This window comes from Spermophilus citellus, assembly GCF_964194105.1.
Source record: "Spermophilus citellus genome assembly, chromosome: 5".
NCBI lineage: Eukaryota > Metazoa > Chordata > Mammalia > Rodentia > Sciuridae > Spermophilus > Spermophilus citellus.
Genome location: NC_138186.1, coordinates 44,188,231 through 44,207,727, shown reverse-complemented (window position 1 = coordinate 44,207,727; position 19,497 = coordinate 44,188,231). Strand labels below are relative to the sequence as shown.

The window sequence follows — 19,497 nt, the reverse complement described above, 5'->3', positions numbered from 1 at the left end:
TAGATGAAGGGCCCAGTGCACAGTGTCACACACCTCTAATCCTAGTGCCTCTGGAGATTGAGGCAGGAGTAGCAAATTCCGAGGCTTGCCTGGGCAACTGAGAGAGATTCTAAAAAAGAGGAATGGGGATTTAGATCAGTAGTAAAGTGCCCTTGGGTTCAATCCCCAATACTGCAACAAAACAAAACAGTAGGTATGGAAGCTTGAGCAAACTGATTGTATAGCCTTGCCAGCTCCTGAAGATCAGGGGCTAGTTTTTCTTTTTCTTTTTGGCACTGGGGATTGAATCCAGGGGTGCTTTACCACTGAGCTACATCCTCAATGCTTTTAAAAAAATTGGAGACAGGGTCTGTTTCTGAGGGTATCTCTATGTTGTTGAGACTGGCTTTGAACTTGTCATCTTCCTGCCTCATCCTTCCAAGACTCTGGGATTTTAGGCATGCATCACTATTCCAGGCAGGGGCTAGTCTTTTGACTTCATCCTCCTCACTTCCCAGCAACATTTGGTAGTAGTTGGTAACTGCTTTCCATCTCACTGGCTTCTCCCTTTTATTTTTTAGACAGGGTCTCACTAAATTTCTGAGGCTGGCCTCAAACTTGCAATCTTTCTGCCTCTGCTACTAAATTGCAGGAGCTTGTGCCATGTCTGCCATGGATGAGGAAGCTAGAGCTTTCGTAGGACTGTGAATGAGTTTGTAGACCATAGAACTGAAAACTGAGGTTTTTTTTTTTTTTTTTTTTTTTTGTACCAGGTATTGAACCCAAGGGTGCTTAACCACTGAGTCACATCCCAGCCCTTTTTGAGATAAAGTCTCAGTAGGTTGCTTACAGCCTCGTTTAGTTGCTGAGACCATCTTCAAACCTGCAGTCCTCCTGGCTTCAGGCTTTGTGGTGGCTGGGATTACACATATGCATCACCATGTCCAGCAGTTCTGTGTTCTGAATACCTAAGGGCCTTGTGGTGGCATGATTGTCACATATGCATTGGACTATCTTTTGTGAGAGAAATTAACTGTTTACTTAAGACTAACTTAAGGCATTACAACTGTAATACTTAAGCCTGGTTATCTGAGACATGGTAGGTGCTTTAGAATACATGCATGATTGTGGCTTCAACCATCACCTATATGCAGATGACACATATCAATGTTTCTAGTAATCTATCAAAACCTGTATATCCATCCAAGCACTTACCTATGCTTGGATGTCTTAAGACAACCAAGCCAAAATTAGTGGCTGCCTGTTTTCTCCCAGTATGATTCAGCTACGATAAACTGCACGTACAGTAAAATGTTTTTTTTTTTAAATAGAGATATGTAAGCCAGAATAACCTGGAGAAAATCTAAAAGTATGTTCATTTTGACCTGTTATTTACAAATGTCTACTTTTCTCCAACTTGACTACCCAAATCTACGCCACCATCACAGCTCATCTGTATTAACTGAAGCAACCTTCTAGCCAGGCCATTTCCATATAAATGGAGTTTTTTGGGTTTTTTTTTTTTGAAACCTGGGGACTGAACTCAGGGGCACTCAGCCACTGAGCCACACCCCAGCCATATTTTGTATTTTATTTAGAGGCAGGGTCTGAGTTGCTTAGTGCTTCGCCATTGCTGAGGCTGGCTTTGAACTCATGATTCTCAGCCTCCCAAGCTGTTGGAATTATAGGTGCGTGCCCTGCACCCAGCTACAAATGGATCTGTTTTGGAAAAACCCAATGGATCCATGATCCTCACCAGTATGCAAAACTTTAAAATTCCTTTAAGATCTAAATCCTTATGTTCTGCAACCCTGAGTGGTCAATTTCTCATTGTTCTACCTTCTTTACCACATCCTTCATCTCTATCATTAAACACCTTTACTGGGACTACCCTCCCATCCCACCTCTTTGTTTCTTTCAGAACTTATCTTGGGTATCATTTCCCTTTCTGATTTTATCATACTCTCCCCTTTCACTGTCTCTCTAATTTCACAGGTATTTGTGTGTCCCCCCTTCACGACTAGGGATCGAATCCAGAGACACTTCTAACACTTGAGCTATACCCTCAGCCTTTTCTTTTAAACATTTTTAGTTGTAGATGGGACACAGTACCTTTATTTTATTTGCATGTAGTACTGAGGATTGAACTCAGCGTCTCACATGTGCTAGGCAAACAATATAATACTGAGCTACAATCTCAGCCCCCTTTCTACTTTTTGAGACAGGGTCTCACTCAACTGCCCAGCTGGCCTTGAACTTGTGATCTTCCTGCCTCAAGTCTCCTGAGTGGCAAGGGAATACAAGCATGTGGTACTTGGCTATTTGTGATTTTTGATGAACATGTTTCCTTGGAAGGTGATTTAAAATGCACTGGTTTTAGCTGTTATCTTTAGTGTCTGGTATACTGCCTTGCCCACAGGAACTCAGTCATAGAGCATTTGACTGCTTCATCATTTCTACTTCATATACACAAACTGACAAACATGAAATAAAAATTACTCCCCAGCCACCTGTTTTTCCTTTCTTCTGTGCCCTTGACCACAATGTAGCCTGGTTTGGTTGATGCTTGTTGGCTAAAGGGACCCCAAAAATTATCTTGGGCTGGAAGAGACTTGCATTCTCCATCACCACCATCTGAATGACTAGAACACTGGGATTAAGGAAATGCTGGTTTCCACTGCATTTATTACTAATATAAAAAAATGTTAAAAAGAAAAAAAATTCATTCTCAGTTCTCCAACGCTCTCATCCCTCCCTCTTGCCCACACAACTCCTGACCCATTTCCTCAGGGCCAGCTCAAAACTGAACCTGTTCACTGCTGTTTTCACAGAAAACAACCAGTGCCAGGGATGTGAGGGAAGAGTGTCAGAAGAGAGCAACAGTACTGTCCAGGTTCCACCCATAGATAGGCCAGGTGGAGATTCACAGAATTCAAATGGAAAGGGCTGGTGGCTTCACAATGACATAGTCTAACTAAAACAGGCTGAAAAGGAGCTGGGTAGGGAGGCCCATCTGAGGCTTTACAAGACATCATTGGCCTGTGAATAATCAACACCAGGAGAAGTACAAGGAGGACCAGGGAGGCAGTCTTGTGGAGTTTCACGATTCTCCCAAGTTGGGATATGGGGAAAGTCTAGAGGGCACCAAGAGCCTCACTCATTTTGGCAGAAAAACTTATTCTAGTGTTGGGAAATCACAAAAATGCCACGGACACTGAGAGAGGCTACGAGGGGATGCACAGTTTCACAAAGCACAGTGATCACAGACCATAGCGGTGGGGATCATGCTACTGACAGAGAAACTACGAAATCCAAAAGCAGGGGCAGTTGCCTTTCAGGGAGCAACTCTGTACCAGTCACCCAAACTTGACCCCAGGTCAGAAAACCTGGCGAGTTTCCCAAGCAGCTGAAAACACTGGGATGTCACATAAAAAGGACTTAAAATAAGCAGCTAAAGTGGGTAGGAAACCGCTCCAGGGCTCTCAGGAATTGAGGGCAGTACTGGGGACAGGTGGACAGATGCACAAGAAACAGCACCAAAGAGGTTTCCTGTTCAGCAGTCATTTGGCGAAAGGGAAGAAGATCCAGGAGGCAGTTGAAGGGAGCAAGGGGTCCCGAAGGCATGTCTCTGGAGGCTGGATCAGAATACAGAGCGCACTGCGCACCAGTGATGAAACACAACTCTGGACCCCAAACCAGGGAGGTGGTGGATGGGGGTGGACGTGTCATTGACCGAGGGTGTTGGGTGGAAGAGCCTCACAGTAGCCATCACAGGGCCACAGGGAAATACATGGCCGCTGGGTCACAGAGGGCTCCTTCCAGCCTGGATGGGAAGGCACAGTCTCACAGAGGAGGTCCATTGACGCCTGGGTGGTAGAAGGCACAGAGGTCTTCATATCTACAGTGGCCCTTTTTCGAAAAGTGTCGACAGACGGGGCGGTCAGATTTGTCTGTGAACAAGTGAAAAATAGGTAAGTTTAAATCTGAGTAAGACAGAAAACAAATGCCATGAAAAGCAGAGATAAAGCCAGATTTGCTACCTTCTACTACTTACAGGTACTTTGGCTTTTTTTTAGCAGGAGCCTTGGGTGTGCTACGTGCAGACTCTACCACTGAAGTAAACTCCTAGCCCTCTAGGATTTTGAAATGGTAGTCTTTCTCCTGGGAGAAAGAATATTTAGGACTAGTTCTTCTAGGTATAGATATATGCCTGTAATCTCAGTGACTCAAGACAGAGGCAGGAGGCCAAGTTTGAGGCCAGCCTGGGTAACTAAGAGACCCTGTCTCTAAAAAATAAAAAGGGCTGGGGGTATAATTCAGTGGTAGAACACTCCAGGTTCAATCCCCAGTACTTAGAGGGGAAAAAAAAAAAAGTTGGTCCAGGGGGTGAGGGTGTAGTTAAATGGTATTGTGTTTACCTGCCATGCCCGAGGCCCTAGATTCAATCCCCAGAATCACAAAAGGGGGAAAAAATAAAATAAGTAAGTAAATAAATAAATACAGCCCCAAAGAGAGGAGTCGTGGGAATCCTGGGAATTAGGCCACTGGGATTTAATGGGTATGAAATATGCACAGGCATAACAAAGTGGACCTCACCTTCCATAACCTGGGGGCCATCCTTAGGCGGGCAGGTATTCTTGATAAGAGACCAGCTTTTGAGCCTTCGAGGGTTTCTCTGCTCTTTGTGAAAGCTTTCCCTGGAGGGACCCCCATGGCCTGGCCCCAGAAAAGGGGGTTCAGCACTGACCCCCCACCAACCACGACCATATGGGCCAGACCTGGGGCCGAGGCCTCCCCGGATTGGGCCTCTGCCCCGGGGAGGAGGTGGGAGACTCAGCAGTGGTGGAATCATCAGTCCCCTTGATCCTGGAGGACCTCTGTGAAGAGCTGGACAAAGAAAGACACAGAAAGGTGACCAATGGGCAGCTTATTCCTGACACAGAAGCCTGATCCCTCCCCTGAAGTACAGCATATAGACAAAGATAAACCAGTTTTAAGTGCACAGCTCAATTATCACAAAACAAACACACCTGTGTTTCCACCACCTAGGTGAAGAGATAGAGCCTTATTAGCACTTCAAAAGATCCACTGAAGTATCCCTTCCCCCTCCCCAAATGTAACCACCATTCTGACTTGTAATATCACAGATTAGTTTTTGCCTGTTTTTGAACTTTGCATACATTAAACCATACAGTCTGTATTCTTTTGTGTCTGGCTCCTTTTGCGAAACATCATGTTTGTGAGATTCATCCAGTTTGCCTGTAGCAGTAGTTCATTAATTTTCATTGCAGTGTAGTATCCCATTGCATGCATACAAACAACTGATTTATCCATGCTACTGATGATGGACATGTGGGTGGTTTCCAGTTTGGGGCTATAACAAGAAATGTTGCTATGAACATTTTTTATATGTCTTTGTTACACATACGTATGTATTTCTGTTGAGTATATAGGTAGGTAGCAGAGGAATTGCTAGGTCAAAGAACGTATGCACATTCAAGTGTAACAGATAGTCAAGTTTAATAGATATTGTCAAACTTTGTTTCAAAGTAGTGGTACCAATTTACACTCCAAGGAGTAGTTCCATAGCCTCAAAAACACTTGTTATTTTGTCTTTCTGTTGTGAGAAGTGGCAGACTGTTTGTGGTAAAAACTACATATATATAAAAGTTTACCATCTTAACTATTTTAAATGCACAGTTTAGTAGTGTTAAGTATATTCATATGTTGTGAAACAATTCCCCAGAACTTTATTTTGCAAAACTTAAATTTTATACAACTCCCTGCCCCTCTCCTGGGCTACTACTAACCACCATCCCACCAATTCTTTTTCTATTCCTCCTTTTTTTTTTTTTTGAGATGGGTATCTCACCATGCTGCTTAGGCTGGTCTCAAACACCTTCCTCCTGCCTCAGCCTCCTGAGTAGCTGGCATCACAGGCGCATACCACAGTACCCAGTTCTGTTTCTTTGAATGTGATTTTAGATACTCATGGAAGTAAGATCATACCATCTTTTGTGACCAGCTTATTTCTTAGCATAATGTTCTCAAGGTTTATCCCAGCTGTAGTGTATGACAGCATTTTGTTTACACCTTTTTTTTTTGAATCCACTTTTCTGACAATGAGTATTCGGGTTGCTTCCGGCTCTTGGGTACTATGAATAGTGCTACAGTGAATGAAAATACAGATATTTCTTCAAGACACTCCTTTTAATTCTTTTGCATAAAAAATCCAGAAATAGGAGTGTTAGATCATATAGTAGCTTTATTTTTAACTTTGTGAGGAGTTTCCATACTGTTTATGAAAGATGGTTGTACCATCTTACAATCCCCTCAATGCAGAAGTTCTAATTTCAAAGTAGTATGTTCTAATTTCAAAGTAGTATTTATTTGATAATTAAGGATATTAAGTACATGTTCACACATTCTTGTATTTAGATCTCCATTTTTATAAGGTGCCTTTCTTTTTTTTTGGTCAATTTTTCTAATGGACTGTCTCAGAAAAAGTTCCTATTTATATCTTATATATAAACTCTTTTTTTTTTTTTTTTAAAGAGAGAGAGAGGAGAGAGAGAGAGAGGGAATTTTCAATATTTATTTTTTAGTTCTCGGCGGACACAACATCTTTGTTGGTATGTGGTGCTGAGGATCGAACCCGGGCCGCACGCATGCCAGGCGAGCGCGCTACCGCTTGAGCCACATCCCCAGCCCTAAACTCTTTATTGATTATATTTGTTGCAAATATCTTCTACTCTAAGGCTTTCTGTTAATTTCTTAATGATGCCATGATTAACACATGCTTATCTGATGTTAAATTTATCAATCTTTCTTTTATGATTAGTACACATGTTTAAAAACTCTTAGCTTTTCTCAAATTTACTTTCTAAAAGAATGATTTTCACTTTTCACACTTCAGTTCATTTGGACTGACATTTGCATCTGATCACTGAAATCTGAAGAAGTCAGATTTCATTTTTTCCACATGAATGTCCAATCAGTTCAGCTTCATTTATTGAAAATACTACTTCTTCAGTTCTACCTTTACATAAACGAAGTGTTCCTAGATCTGTGGGTCTATTATTGGATGCTAAACTGTTCTATTGACTTATATATCCATTATTGTGCCCAAATCACATTTTTATAACTACTGGAGCTTTACTGTAAGTCTTGGTTTTCATAGTAAGCCCTCCTACTTTAAGAATGTCTTGGTGGTCTCTCACCCATATCCTCTGCATTTTCATATAATAATGTCAAATATTTATTTCCACAAAAACATGACAGGGATTCTGAGAGGAAATGCAGTGAATCTAGAGATTACTTTGGGAAGAAATGACAACTTTTACAACATTGAGTTTTCAAAGACGTGAATACACAACTTTTCTCCATCAGATACAGAATCCTCAATTTTTTTACTTTAAGTCTCTGATGAGTTTTACTCCCTCCCCTGCTCCCTTCCTCTGGGCCTGAAACAAGAATCAGGGCCCTTCCTCCTCACCTGACTTGGGGTCACCAGGCTTTCCATTGGCCATGGGAGGAGGGCCCAGAAGGCTGGGTGGTCCTAAGAGTAGACACGAAAATATGGTCATCAAAACAGATTAAAGAACTGATGTTCCTTTATGTGTTTTTGTTCTATTACTCATTTCTCAATTCATTGTGTAAGATCAATTATGTTCTCAACGGTGTTGCAAATTCTCACCTCGTCTATCTGCCCTTTGTAACGCTGCTTCAGGTTTGGCAAAAAGTGGAGACTCAATCAAAGGGCACTGACAATTTATCTTTGCCTTACACTGCTACTATCCATAACATCCCAGGTGATTTCAGAGATAATCCAAAGGTTCAACCTTTAGTTGCTGGCCAATCAGACCTTTCCTCAGGGGAGCGGTTTACAGAAGGCTGTACTTCCACCTTCCCTGTGAAATGTGGTCACAAATTGTCAACCCTGTCATTGCAATGTGATATCTTTACTGCCCCTCTCCCCTGCCATTCGGCGGCTGCGCAAACGGGCTCTTTGCCCTCTCCTCCTCCGCCTGGTCCAGAAAGGTTTGGGCCTGGGATTGAGCTTGAGGGCTCAAGTAGGAGAACTCCTCATTCAAGGTTCTACCATCAACAGGCCTCCTCTGCCCCACCCCCGCGCGTGCGCCCTTCCTCCTTCCGTTAGAGCCCCCTCCCCCGCACTTTAGCAGTCCTAGCCCCTGGTCTGGAATGGCTGACAAGCATGTGCACACCCTTCCCAGGCCCCTCACCTATGGGACTCTCATCCTCCTCATCTCCAGTCTCTTCCCGCTCGGGCAATGGTGGCTGCTGTGGCGGCGGCTGCTGTTGCTGATTCTGCTTCTTTCGTTTCGGCATCGTGGCTGCGGCAATGGCTGCAGCGGGATTTGGAAGGCAGTGAGGAAGGGGCACGCTGAGATTCTGTTTCCGCTTCCGGGGGGCGGTGGGCACTGAGGCCAAGGTTCCCGCCACTCCACTTCCGGAAGGCAGCTGAGAACTTTTGGCTGTGGCTGCATTCTCATGTAAACCGCCTCCTTATATCTCTGCCAGGCAGGGCGAAAACACTAACTCTTCTCTTTGCCGCGTTTCTACAAGTGCTTAAAAAAACTCTCTCCACGGTGAAAAGTAGCTTTCACAGTGCCACAGAGTCGGCAAGCTTTCGGGCCAGAAAGCCTGAGAGGAAAGGCCTGTCGCGTCTTAAAATCGCCACATCCGGTCCGCGGTTACTATGGTAACGGCTGCAGGCACAACTTCGTGCTCTCGGACCCGTCTCCAAAAGTCCTGTCCCAACTGGATTTCTCTTCTGGTCTGCGCTTGCACTTAGGATCTATAAGCCTGCTTCTTCTCGTCGTTCCCACAGGGAATTTGGGTCCCAGCAGGTCGGCACCCAGAACCTCCAACCGTCCCTCAAGACCTCTGACCGTGCACCCAGTGTAACACAGCAACCTGGTTTTATTCCTTGGACGCGCAGTCTCGGCTTTCCACTAACGTCAAGTTCCCGGGTTGGTAGTGTAGCTTCAACGTGTCCACGCCTCCCTTTCCCCAGGGTAGTAGGACCCGCCCTCCTCCTCTCCGCCGCCCCCTCCAGGTGAGTGGTAGCTTCTCCCCGGAGCGCAAGGTAGTGATGACACGCGTCCCCCCTTCACCGGGCGCTCGTTGGTAGAATCCGTGACGGAGTTAGTTCGATCCTCCCACGCGCGCCTCTTTCCTCGCCGCCGCTGCGCCTTCTCGGTGCTACTGGCTCTCGTGTGTTGGTAGTCCACCCCGCATCACCCTCTCGCCTCACTTCTAGAGGGAAGTGACTGTTTCCCCCGTGCGCTTTCCATCCCGACCGCCGCGGCAAGTCGGTGGTGCCCTCCCGCTGACGTCACCTGATAGCTCCGCCTCCTCAAGGGTCCCGGGCCCTTGCGGCGGGGACTACGGGGGGAGTCAGTTGAGGCGGCTGTAGCTCGGCGAAGGGCGGGCCAGGTGACTGGTCCGGGCCATGCCGAGGAAGAAGCCCTTCAGCGTGAAGCAGAAGAAGAAGCAGTTGCAGGACAAACGGGAGCGGAAGCGAGGTCAGTGCGGGAGTGGAGGAGGGGGCGGGACTCGGGCTCCCGCACATCTGGAAGGAGGGGTGTGCCTGCCGCACCTCTGGGGGGGCGTGGGAGGGGGAGTGGGCCCGCGCGGATCTGCGTGGGCAACCGCGGAGGGGATTCCCATATTCCAGCGCGCCCCCCCTTGTCTGGAAGGGATGGGAAAGGATGAAGAGTTGGGGGAGGGGAGTCCCTCCAGCTCAAACGGGGCGCCATCCCAGCAATTCCCTGGAAGAGTGACTACCCCCACGCACACCCGGAGGGTCCTGGAGAAGGAGGCCCCGAGGACCAAGCTTCAAAAGTAGTTGGATGGGCTGAAGGAGAGCCAGGAGGTCCAGGTAGGGGGGTCTTTTGGCCCCTGAGAGCTAGCCTGCACTGGCGTCACTCTTCCCTCTCTGCAGGGCTTCAAGATGGGCTGCGCTCCAGTTCCAACAGCCGCAGCGGGAGCCGGGAACGGCGGGAGGAGCAGACCGATACCTCTGATGGGGAATCTGTGACCCAACAAATCCGCAGGCTCAACCAGCAGCCTTCCCAGGGCCTGGGTCCACGAGTTTATGATCCAAATCGGTGAGGGAGGGGTGAGGGAGGGAGTGGAGCTCTGGCCCGGGCTTGCCCGCCTTCTTGAAAGTGGGAGTGTTGAGGGAAAGCTAGCTGCTGTTGGTGGACATTTGAAAGTGTAGAGGGTGAGGCCGGAATGCCACTGTTCTGCCGGAGCAGGCCATAATTCTCCCTTCCAGAGCGACCCGAGAGTTTGGCTTTTAGAAGGGGTTGGCCCTGTCTTCTATGAAAGGGGGACTTGACTGAAAGGAAATTTGAACAATTGAAGAGAAGAAATTTTGTTTTCTGTGGGGATGAGGTAGGGGTAGGGGTTGTGGTCTTGCTGGATGTATGATACTTCTTCCCTTAGATACCGGCTTCATTTTGAGCGGGACAGTCGGGAGGAGGTGGAGAGGAGAAAGAGAGCAGCCCGGGAGCAAGTGCTACAGCCCCTCAGTGCTGAGGTGTTGGAACTGGACATACGGGAGGTCTATCAGCCTGGCTCAGGTGAGTGAGGACAAGACAAGATTGGTGTTTCCCACGCAAGGGGCTTGGAGAGTTTGGAAGGGTAAGGGTTGACTGTGAGGAAGGAGGGATCTGGGATGCACACTTTAATGCTGAAAACATCTTACTGTTTTCTCAGTCCTGGACTTTCCCCGGCGTCCTCCTTGGAGCTATGAGATGTCCAAGGAGCAGCTAATGAGCCAGGAGGAACGAAGTTTTCAGGAGTATCTTGGGAAGATACACGGGGCTTATACTTCAGAGAAACTCAGCTACTTTGAGCACAATCTAGAGGTGACAATAGAATGGGGACAGGAATGGGGTAGTGTGATCCATGGACAAATTTTTCTGGAATCAGACTGGAAAGGAATTCTGGGTTCAGATTCTCTTCTGATCTTGTCTTTTCAGACGTGGAGGCAGCTATGGCGAGTGTTAGAGATGTCTGATATTGTCTTGCTCATCACTGATATTCGTCATCCAGTGAGTACTTGGGATGAGGGTGGGCAAGGGGGAAGAGGGTCAGGTTCTTATGGGTAAAAGTCAGAGGTAGAATTTGAAAAACAGAGAGCTGTCCTTCCTTTCTTTTTACCCTATCTACTGTGTGCTGATAACTGCAGTCAGGAACTAATTTTTCTGTTTGTGTCTTGCCATAGTCTGTTGCTTCTATCCTGGCTAGCTGACTCCTTTTTTATATCCTCTAATGAGAAGCTGCATGTCTTGTCTTACAGCATCACCAGAGATAAACCAATAGAAAATCCCACTGTGTGGGGCTGGGTTGTGGCTCAGTAGCAGAGTGCTTGCCTAGCACATGTGAGGCACTGGGTTTGGTCCTTAGCACTGCATAAAAATAAATAAAATAAAAGTGTTATGGGAAAAAAAATTCCAGTGTGAAGCTCCAGGGATTCTAATGAAGGCAACTGGGGGCTTCCTCCTGCCCAGCCCAAAGATGCCTTTTCTTCCTTATTTCATTTCTCTAGCCTGTCTACCTCGGTTGCTGCAGAAACTACCTGGAATGTTAGGGTAGTAGTTAAGGCTGTAGGCTGTGCTGCTGGACTGCCCTGTGATTCCTGATTCTGCCACTTCATTGTGGTCCTCCAGTGGAGAAAGGGAAGTCTGTGGGGACATTTAGGTTGGAAGTCCTTAACGAATGTGTACACACATATTCACAAATACATGTATGCATGTGTATATTCATACACAGAGGCACATTTACACATACTCATGTTTGTAGTCATTCATACTCAACACATAAACTTGCATCTATAAGCATATACTTGGATGCATGCTCATATGCATGTGTACACACTTGTACAGTTATGTGCACACAATACATAATAATTTCTACCCTGACCCTCATTTCTATTCCTGATTCTAGTCTTTACTTCAGTATGTAAGGTGTTGCTATTTCCTTATCTTATTTTTGGTTCACTTCAAATGCTAATCATGACCTGTCAGAAGCCCCCTGAGACTTGCACAGGTATCACTAACCCCTGCTTTGTCCTTATTGTTCAGTTTGGCTGATTTACTGTTTTCACCCCAGAATTTGCTACTGCCAGGGTTTTGTCTCTGAATGTGCTTCGTGAGTGGGGAGCTGGAGACAGAGAACTCTGGGATGACCTCTCATTCTTCTATCCCAGGTTGTGAATTTTCCACCAGCACTTTATGAGTATGTGACTGGAGAACTTGGTCTGGCTCTCGTGCTGGTCTTGAATAAGGTGGATCTGGCTCCACCAGCTCTTGTGGTTGCCTGGAAGCATTATTTCCACCAACATTATCCTCAACTCCACATCGTCCTTTTTACCTCTTTCCCTCGGGACCCCCGCACTCCACAGGACTCTAGTGGTGAGTGGGCTTTGAGGAGGGCAGCATGGGAGAGATGGTTGACAGGGGGCAAAGGGAAAAACAGAGAGGCTTGTTGGCAAGGTGGTACCTAACTGGGGGCCTGAGGGTGGTGGGAGAGATGAGGTGTAAAAGCCTAAGCATAACTGCTCTGTGCATTTTGATTCTAGTCTTGAAGAAGAGTCGGAGGCGGGGGAGAGGATGGACTAGGGCCCTGGGGCCAGAACAGTTGCTGAGAGCCTGTGAAGCCATCACTGTGGGTAAAGGTGTGTGATCCTTGGAGGTCATGGGGGAGATCTAAGATCCAGAATCATTTTGTTACCCTCTATTATGGATGGGCACAAGGGGGATAGAATAAAGAACAGCCTGGCTTGGTGGGACAAGAGAGGCAGGAGATAGGTAGAATCCTTAGTGGATTGCTGCTTTCAGTTTTTCTGGTACTTTTCAGAAACTCTGAAAAATGCATATGGCTCAAGGGTGGGATCAAGTGAAGTCTGGGGAGATTGTGGTCTGCAGTTGTGCAGGTTGTCACTGTGAGACTCCAGAATATGCTAGTGACACCAGCTATGCAGCTATGCCATCATACACAGAGGCCCCAGGAAACCTTCTTTATCTTTTTTCTGAACAGTGGACTTGAGCAGCTGGCGGGAGAAGATTGCTCGAGATGTGGCTGGGGCCACCTGGGGCAATGGCTCTGGGGAGGAGGAGGAAGAAGAGGATGGGCCTGTAGTCCTGGTGGAACAGCAGACTGACTCAGCAATGGAGCCAGCTGGCCCAACACGGGAACACTACAAGGATGGGGTGGTGACCATCGGCTGTGTGGGTAAGGAAGCAGCGATCTGCTCACAAAGGCCCCAGAAGTGCTGAGTTTCAGTATTTGGAAAGGAGGAATGATCTGTCCTTATTAGGCCCCAGGATCTTTGAGGGGTGACTTCTGCCAGTGGTCTTAGGCATGGCAGAGGAGGCCGTCTGCTAGTGTGGATGTAAACTTCATCTCTTCTCAGCTGTATGATTTTGAGCAAGTTCTTTGAGTCTCAGTTACTTTGATTTTAAAAATGAGGATGTTTATACCCAGTTCAAAGAATGAATGTGAAAGGAGTAGTATTGAGAGAGTTCAGTGGTGTCTGGCAATAGTAACATTAGCAATTGTAGTGATTATTATTAAACGTTAGCATTTGTGTGGCTTTTACTGTGTGCCAGGCATTGTTTGAGTGATTTATACAAAGTCATTGTTCAGCTGTTATTAGACTCTAATACAGGGATCATTAAATCATAGCAGGTCACAGTGTTAGTTTTCTCCTTCGTTTTAAGTCTGTGATGGGGGGAGTCTCTTCTTGATTAGAGCTTTGTCTCAGATCCTAGTGGGGAAAAATGGATATATGATTAGGTTCCAGGGCCCCTTTCATCTTGGGTTCATCTTGGATGAGAAGAGACCTTGGCAAAGTTGTATTTGAGATACCATTGGAACCATAAAGGACCTAGCCCATAAATCTAGGAACATGGAGTGGCTAGTAGATAGATAGAAAGAACCCCTGACTTATCTCTCAGTGTCCGTTGTGTTTGTGAAAAACATGCTTGACTGTTGAGTGATTACTCCTCTTTCCCTGCACTGACTTCTTTCCCTTTCAGGGGCCCTTTTTCCTCTCAGTAGCCTCTGCACTAACTTGTTTTTAGGGTGGTATGATAGTGAGAGTTTTTGCTGGGTGTGGGTATATCTATTTGTTTTCATTCATTCATCCATTCAACAAATATTTACTGAGCACCTACCAAATGCCAGGTACTGTTCTAGGGATGGGAATACTGATGTGAAGATAAAAGAAAGCATCTAAAACTCATGGAGCTTGTTTTTTTGTGAGTAAATGTATTAGAGATCTGAAATCATATTATTTCCTCTCCCAGAACTCTCAGATAGAGAGTTCTGGGAGAGGAAAGGTCCTCTGGAAGGTTCTCAGGTGAGAGGACTTAGGTGAGAAAGAGTTGGGTAAGAAAAGGAAGTAAGCCATTCAGAGTTCTGGGGAAAGGGGCTTGGGAGCCAGAAGTGTTAGTGAGTGAGAGGGTCTTGAGGTAAGAATGGGTTTGGTGATACTGGGACCAGCAAGACTGTCAGGGAGATTGCAGTATGAGAGCCAGGGAAGATAAGGAGGAAGGCAGGATTGCCAGGCACCACATGATGTAGGGTGTTATGGCTATGAAGTGCATTTTGAATTTTATTCTCAGTTTTAATGAGAAGCTAGTGGTGGGTTTTGAGCAGGGAATGACAGGATTTGATATCCTTTTTTAGAAGTTCTACCTTTGAGTAGATGAATGGTACAAGGTGGATAAGAAAGGAAGCAAAGAAAGCAATCAGTGGCTACTCCATTAGTCTTAGGAGAAAAATAAGAATTGCTTAGAGAGAGAAGGGAGGAAAGAGGAAGAAAGGGGTGGTGATGAGACAGAGACAGAAACAGGATATATTTTAAAGGCAGAGAAAATGAGACTGCTGATGCCTTGCATTTGGTGCATAAGAGAAAGCAAGGAATAAAGAAGGACTTCCATGTTTTTGTCCTAAGCAGCTGGAAATACTGAGCTGGGAAGACTGGAGAGAACAGGTTTGGAGGACTGATGAGGAGGGAGAGAGGAATCATAAAGAATCAGAAATTAAATTTGAGATTGTTTTGAAATATCCCATGCAGAGATGTTGACTAGGCCATGGGTATAGGAATCTGGATCTTAAAGGAAAGAAGAGGACTTGAAATTTGAATTTGAGTGGTCTTTAAATTTAGGGAGCCACTGGTGTATATAGGTGGTATTTAAAGCCATGGGATTAGATGAAATACAGTGGAGAAGTTATGTGAAAGAAGAGGAGGCTAATGATTGAGTTGTAGGGCAAGCCTGCACTTAGAGGTTGGAAAAAGGAGGCGGAACCAGCAAAGGAGAGTGAGAGGAAAGAAAACCAAGGAAATGTCTGGAAGTGAAATAAAGAGTGCTTGAAACAGAAAGGAGGGTTCTGCTGTGTCAAATATGGCTAATAGGAGGAGTGAGAGGAGAATGCAGTCTTGTTCAGTAGGTGTGGTGATGTGTTCAGTGGTTTGGAGGAGAAGGAAGAATATGTGAGATTCCCCAATTGCAACAACATGGGGAAACTCATGTAATGTGTGGTTGGCACCAGACACAGCAGTATCCATGCTGCACAATTCCATCTGCATAAGTTCAAAGACTACAAAATTAAATCACATTGTCCAGAAATGCACAGGTCATAAATTAACAAGAAATGTAAGAAGTGGAATCCCTCAAAAGTCAGGATAAGAGAGAGGGGGTTATAATGGAGAGGGACACATGGGGCCTTTGAGCAAATATGTCACACTCTGGGCTCATGGCTGGGTGCTGTGGAGCTCCTTGGGCTGCATATCCATGTTCTGTGTGGGGTTTTTTGTATGTTAAAGTTTATACTCACAAAGAAGTTGGCATATAAAAGTGGTAATAAGAAATAGTAAGTCTTTTAAGGAGTTAAGGTTGGAAGACAGGGAAATGGGCTTGTCAAAGAATTGTTTTTCCTCTCTCTCCTTTCAAAAGAAGATACTTCAGAGGCTGGGGTTATGGCTCAGAGGTAGAGCGCTTGTCTAGAATGCATAAGGCACTGCGTTCGATCCTCAGCACCACATAAAAATAATAAAGTGGAACCAACCTAGATACCCTTCAATAGATGAATGGATTAAAAAATGTAGCATTTATACACAATGGAATATTACTCAGCACTAAAAAATAACAAGATCATGCATTTGCAGGGAAATGGATGGCATTAGAACAGATTATGCTAAGTGAAGTTAGCCAATCCCTAAAAAACAAATGCCGAATGTCTTCTCTGATATAAGGGGGGTGACTCAAAATGGGATGAGGAGGAAGAGCATGAGAAGAAGACTACCACTAAATAGGGAAGAGAGGTGGGAAGGAAAAAGAGGGAGAAGGGGAGTTGTACGGAAGATGGAAGGAGACCCTCATCATTATACGGAATACATGTATGATGTTGTGATGAGAGAAGTCTCTTTCTGTTCTATCCTTTAAATAAAACTTGTTCTCTAAAAAAATAAAAATAAATAAATAAAGATATTGTGTCCACCTATAACTAAAAATAAATAAATAAATAAATATTGGGGGAAAAAAAGAAGATACTTCATTTTATTGAGAAGCTCAGTCTGTTTGTCAGTGTGGCTTTTCCCAGCCACTGTCAACTAACTGCCCAGCAGCAGGTATTGCATGGGCAGACAATTGCATTTTACAGAGTTGGGGTTTTGCCTGGAGTGTAAAATAGAGGGGAAGAGGTGGGACCTGGGAACTCAAGATGTATAGGTGCAGAATTGGATCATGGACTTTGAGGTGGATATGAAAGAAAGTGAGGTAATGAATCAGTGTTGTATAGTGTTACCCTGATAGAGTTAGGGGCAAAGAACTATTGGGATAGAGGAGCCAGAATAAGTTAGCTTGAAACATGGGATGAGGAGTACTTGGGGAATTGAGACTTTGGAGGTATAAAGTGACAGGGCCTAGTGTGACCTTGGGTGTGGGTACCTGAGGTAGAGTGAAGGAAACAAACTTTGAGAGTGAGATTCAGGCATTGAGGAATCAGAAAGTGGACTTGACCAGAAAGAAGGTGGTGGTGGTGGTTGTGAAGAGAGGGGCAGTGAGCCCAAGGGCTGCCAGTCGTCTTCTTGTCAAGTCACGATAGGTATTATTAAATGCAAATCTCACCTGTGTTGAGTACTTTGTTGTAGGCCTAGACCTGTGCAGTTGTATCTGTTGTCAATGTTACCCAGATCCACTCTGAGGTAGGAGCTATCTGTCCTATAAAATGAAGAAAAAGGCTCAGAAAGTTGAGTAAATTGTCTTGAGGTCACAGAGCCATAAGTGGGGAGGCTGGGATTCACAGCTGGCAGCCCAGGGCCTGATTTATAGTTTGCAGTGTTATACCACTTCCTTAAATTCTGAGCCCTAGTTCCCCTTTCATCTGTAGTCACTGAGTCCTGCCTGCCACTGAGCAAGGGCCTAGTAGACATTCACTTTCCTTGCCTCCCTCAGGTTTTCCCAATGTGGGGAAGTCCTCACTGATCAATGGACTCGTGGGGCGGAAGGTTGTGAGTGTCTCCAGAACCCCAGGCCACACCCGATACTTTCAGACCTACTTTCTAACCCCCTCTGTGAAGCTCTGTGACTGCCCAGGCCTTATCTTCCCCTCCCTGCTGCCCAGGCAGTTGCAGGTATGAGGGCCAAGGGTGGGGGGGTGGGTATGGAAGGCAGGATGCTGAGGAAGATCCTGAGTGCTGTTCCTGCAGGTTCTGGCTGGCATCTACCCCATCGCCCAGATTCAGGAGCCCTACACTGCTGTGGGCTACCTGGCCTCCCGGATCCCTGTACAGGCCCTGCTTCACCTGCGCCACCCAGAGGCTGAGGATCCCTCAGCAGAGCACCCCTGGTGTGCCTGGGACATCTGTGAAGGTGAATTTCATGCCTGGGTACAGCTGTCCTCCCTTGCCTGCTCTCTCCTCCTCTCTCCCTTTACCTTGCTGTCCTCTCCTTAGATTTTGCCAGGGTGAAGTGGCTGTCCACTCATTCTTAGGATTTTGGACAGGACTACCAAGATCTCTGGCCTGGAATGTTTTGGGTGGTGGGTGACTGGTACCTGATACACAGGCTTCCCTTCTTATTGCTCTTTTATCCCTCCAGCCTGGGCAGAGAAACGTGGTTACAAGACAGCCAAGGCAGCTCGGAATGATGTGTACAGAGCTGCCAACAGCCTCCTGCGGCTGGCAGTGGATGGCCGCCTCAGCCTGTGTTTCCATCCACCAGGCTACAATGAACAGAAAGGTCAGAACCCAGATATTCTTCCCTAGCTCCTGTTTTGGGGTGGGCAAAAGTGGCCAGGGGGTCAGACCTGGTTCTGTACCTGTTGGCCAGCTTTGTACTCTTTAACATCTCTGAGGCAATTTTCTCTTTTGCAAATGAGGATAACAATCACCCTCAAGCAAGATGGTTGTGAAGATTGAAATTGATATGCCCGAGTGTCTGCTCAGGGATCTGTATGTGGGAGGTTGAATGAATGAACGGGTTCCAGCAGCTATAAGAATTATTGTTATTCCTGGTCTTTGCCGCTTCCCCATCTTTCTCTGGCTTTAGTTCCTTGTGCAAATTCTTCTACATTTTTTTTTTCTTGTTTTGGTTCCCCAGGCACCTGGGAGTCTCATCCAGAAACCATGGAGCTGGTGGTTTTGCAGGGCAGGGTGGGACCATCAGGTGACGAGGAGGAGGAGGAAGAGGAAGAGCTGAGCAGCTCCTGTGAGGAGGAGGGAGAGGAGGACCGGGATGCAGATGAGGAGGGAGAAGGGGATGAGGACACCCCAACCTCAGCTCCAGGGTCCTGTTTGGCTGCCCGAAACCCTTATGCCCTACTGGGTGAGGACGAGTGCTGAGTCCCCGCCTAGTATCAACTTCCCATTATCTTTGCTTTTGGACTGACCTGGAGGCATCTCCCCTTTGCCACCCCAATTGTGAATAAAGATTGTCTGCTTTGTAGCCCCTTCCCCAAGTGAACTGAGGTGAGAGCGGTAGTTATGGGCTGACAGCTGTGGGAGATTTATCTCCTCCCCTCTATTCTCATGCATTCCCTTTGCAAAGGAAAGTTCTCTTAGGAATTAGTTCAGTGGGTTCTTAGGCCCTTTGCCCACTTTCCCTCTTTGCACCTTAAGAATCCATTTTCCTCATGGAGAAAAGAGGTCTAAATTCAAACCTCCTTTGGAGTTTGTGCCATTCAACCTGATTTGAGCTGCAGCCCTGTGCGCCCCCTGCTGCCAGTCCTGGGTTATACCGGGAGCTTCTGGGAGAAGAAGCAGTAAGAGGTGTCATAAGCTATCATCTCCAAGTGAGGTTTTTACAGGGATTTTTCAGAGTCCACAAATATTTATTGAGGATTTACCATGAATCTGGACATGTGCTAAGCACTGATCATATAAAGATGCACAAGCAGTGCCTGGCCTAAATTTGAAGCCTGGGCACAATCAAGACCCCATTGGGCACCCAAGTTTTTGGATTAAGCATGTTATATAAT

The 19,497-nt window shown here is 46.1% G+C and overlaps 2 protein-coding genes across 5 annotated transcripts; one reads left to right on the top strand and one right to left on the bottom strand.

The window, feature by feature from the left end:
* Positions 1-1,230: 1,230 nt before the first annotated feature.
* PRR3 (proline rich 3) lies at positions 1,231-8,379 on the bottom strand. Of its 4 annotated transcripts, none has more exons than XM_081293909.1 (4): positions 7,475-7,540; positions 5,172-5,353; positions 4,576-4,866; positions 1,231-3,929 (listed from the first exon to the last, which is right to left on the bottom strand). In XM_081293909.1, the coding sequence occupies exons 2-4, from the start codon at positions 5,329-5,331 to the stop codon at positions 3,823-3,825; spliced, it is 558 nt and encodes a 185-aa protein (XP_081150035.1). In that variant the 5' UTR covers positions 5,332-5,353; positions 7,475-7,540; the 3' UTR covers positions 1,231-3,822. The 4 variants fall into 4 exon arrangements, with proteins under 4 accessions (XP_081150035.1, XP_081150037.1, XP_081150036.1 ...); XM_081293908.1 differs by lacking the exon at positions 5,172-5,353 and adding an exon at positions 8,223-8,379 and having other exon boundaries at positions 1,234-3,929; positions 7,475-7,537; XM_081293911.1 differs by lacking the exons at positions 4,576-4,866; positions 5,172-5,353 and adding an exon at positions 8,223-8,379 and having other exon boundaries at positions 1,232-3,929; positions 7,475-7,537.
* A 1,009-nt stretch (positions 8,380-9,388) lies between these two features.
* GNL1 (G protein nucleolar 1 (putative)) lies at positions 9,389-18,973 on the top strand. Its single transcript, XM_081293865.1, has 12 exons — positions 9,389-9,527; positions 9,947-10,112; positions 10,453-10,589; positions 10,726-10,877; positions 10,992-11,063; positions 12,221-12,425; positions 12,593-12,688; positions 13,051-13,245; positions 17,475-17,653; positions 17,729-17,891; positions 18,120-18,260; positions 18,621-18,973. Exons 1-12 carry the CDS (start codon positions 9,455-9,457, stop codon positions 18,860-18,862), a joined length of 1,821 nt encoding a protein of 606 aa, XP_081149991.1. The 5' UTR covers positions 9,389-9,454; the 3' UTR covers positions 18,863-18,973.
* The last annotated feature ends 524 nt before the right edge of the window (positions 18,974-19,497 follow it).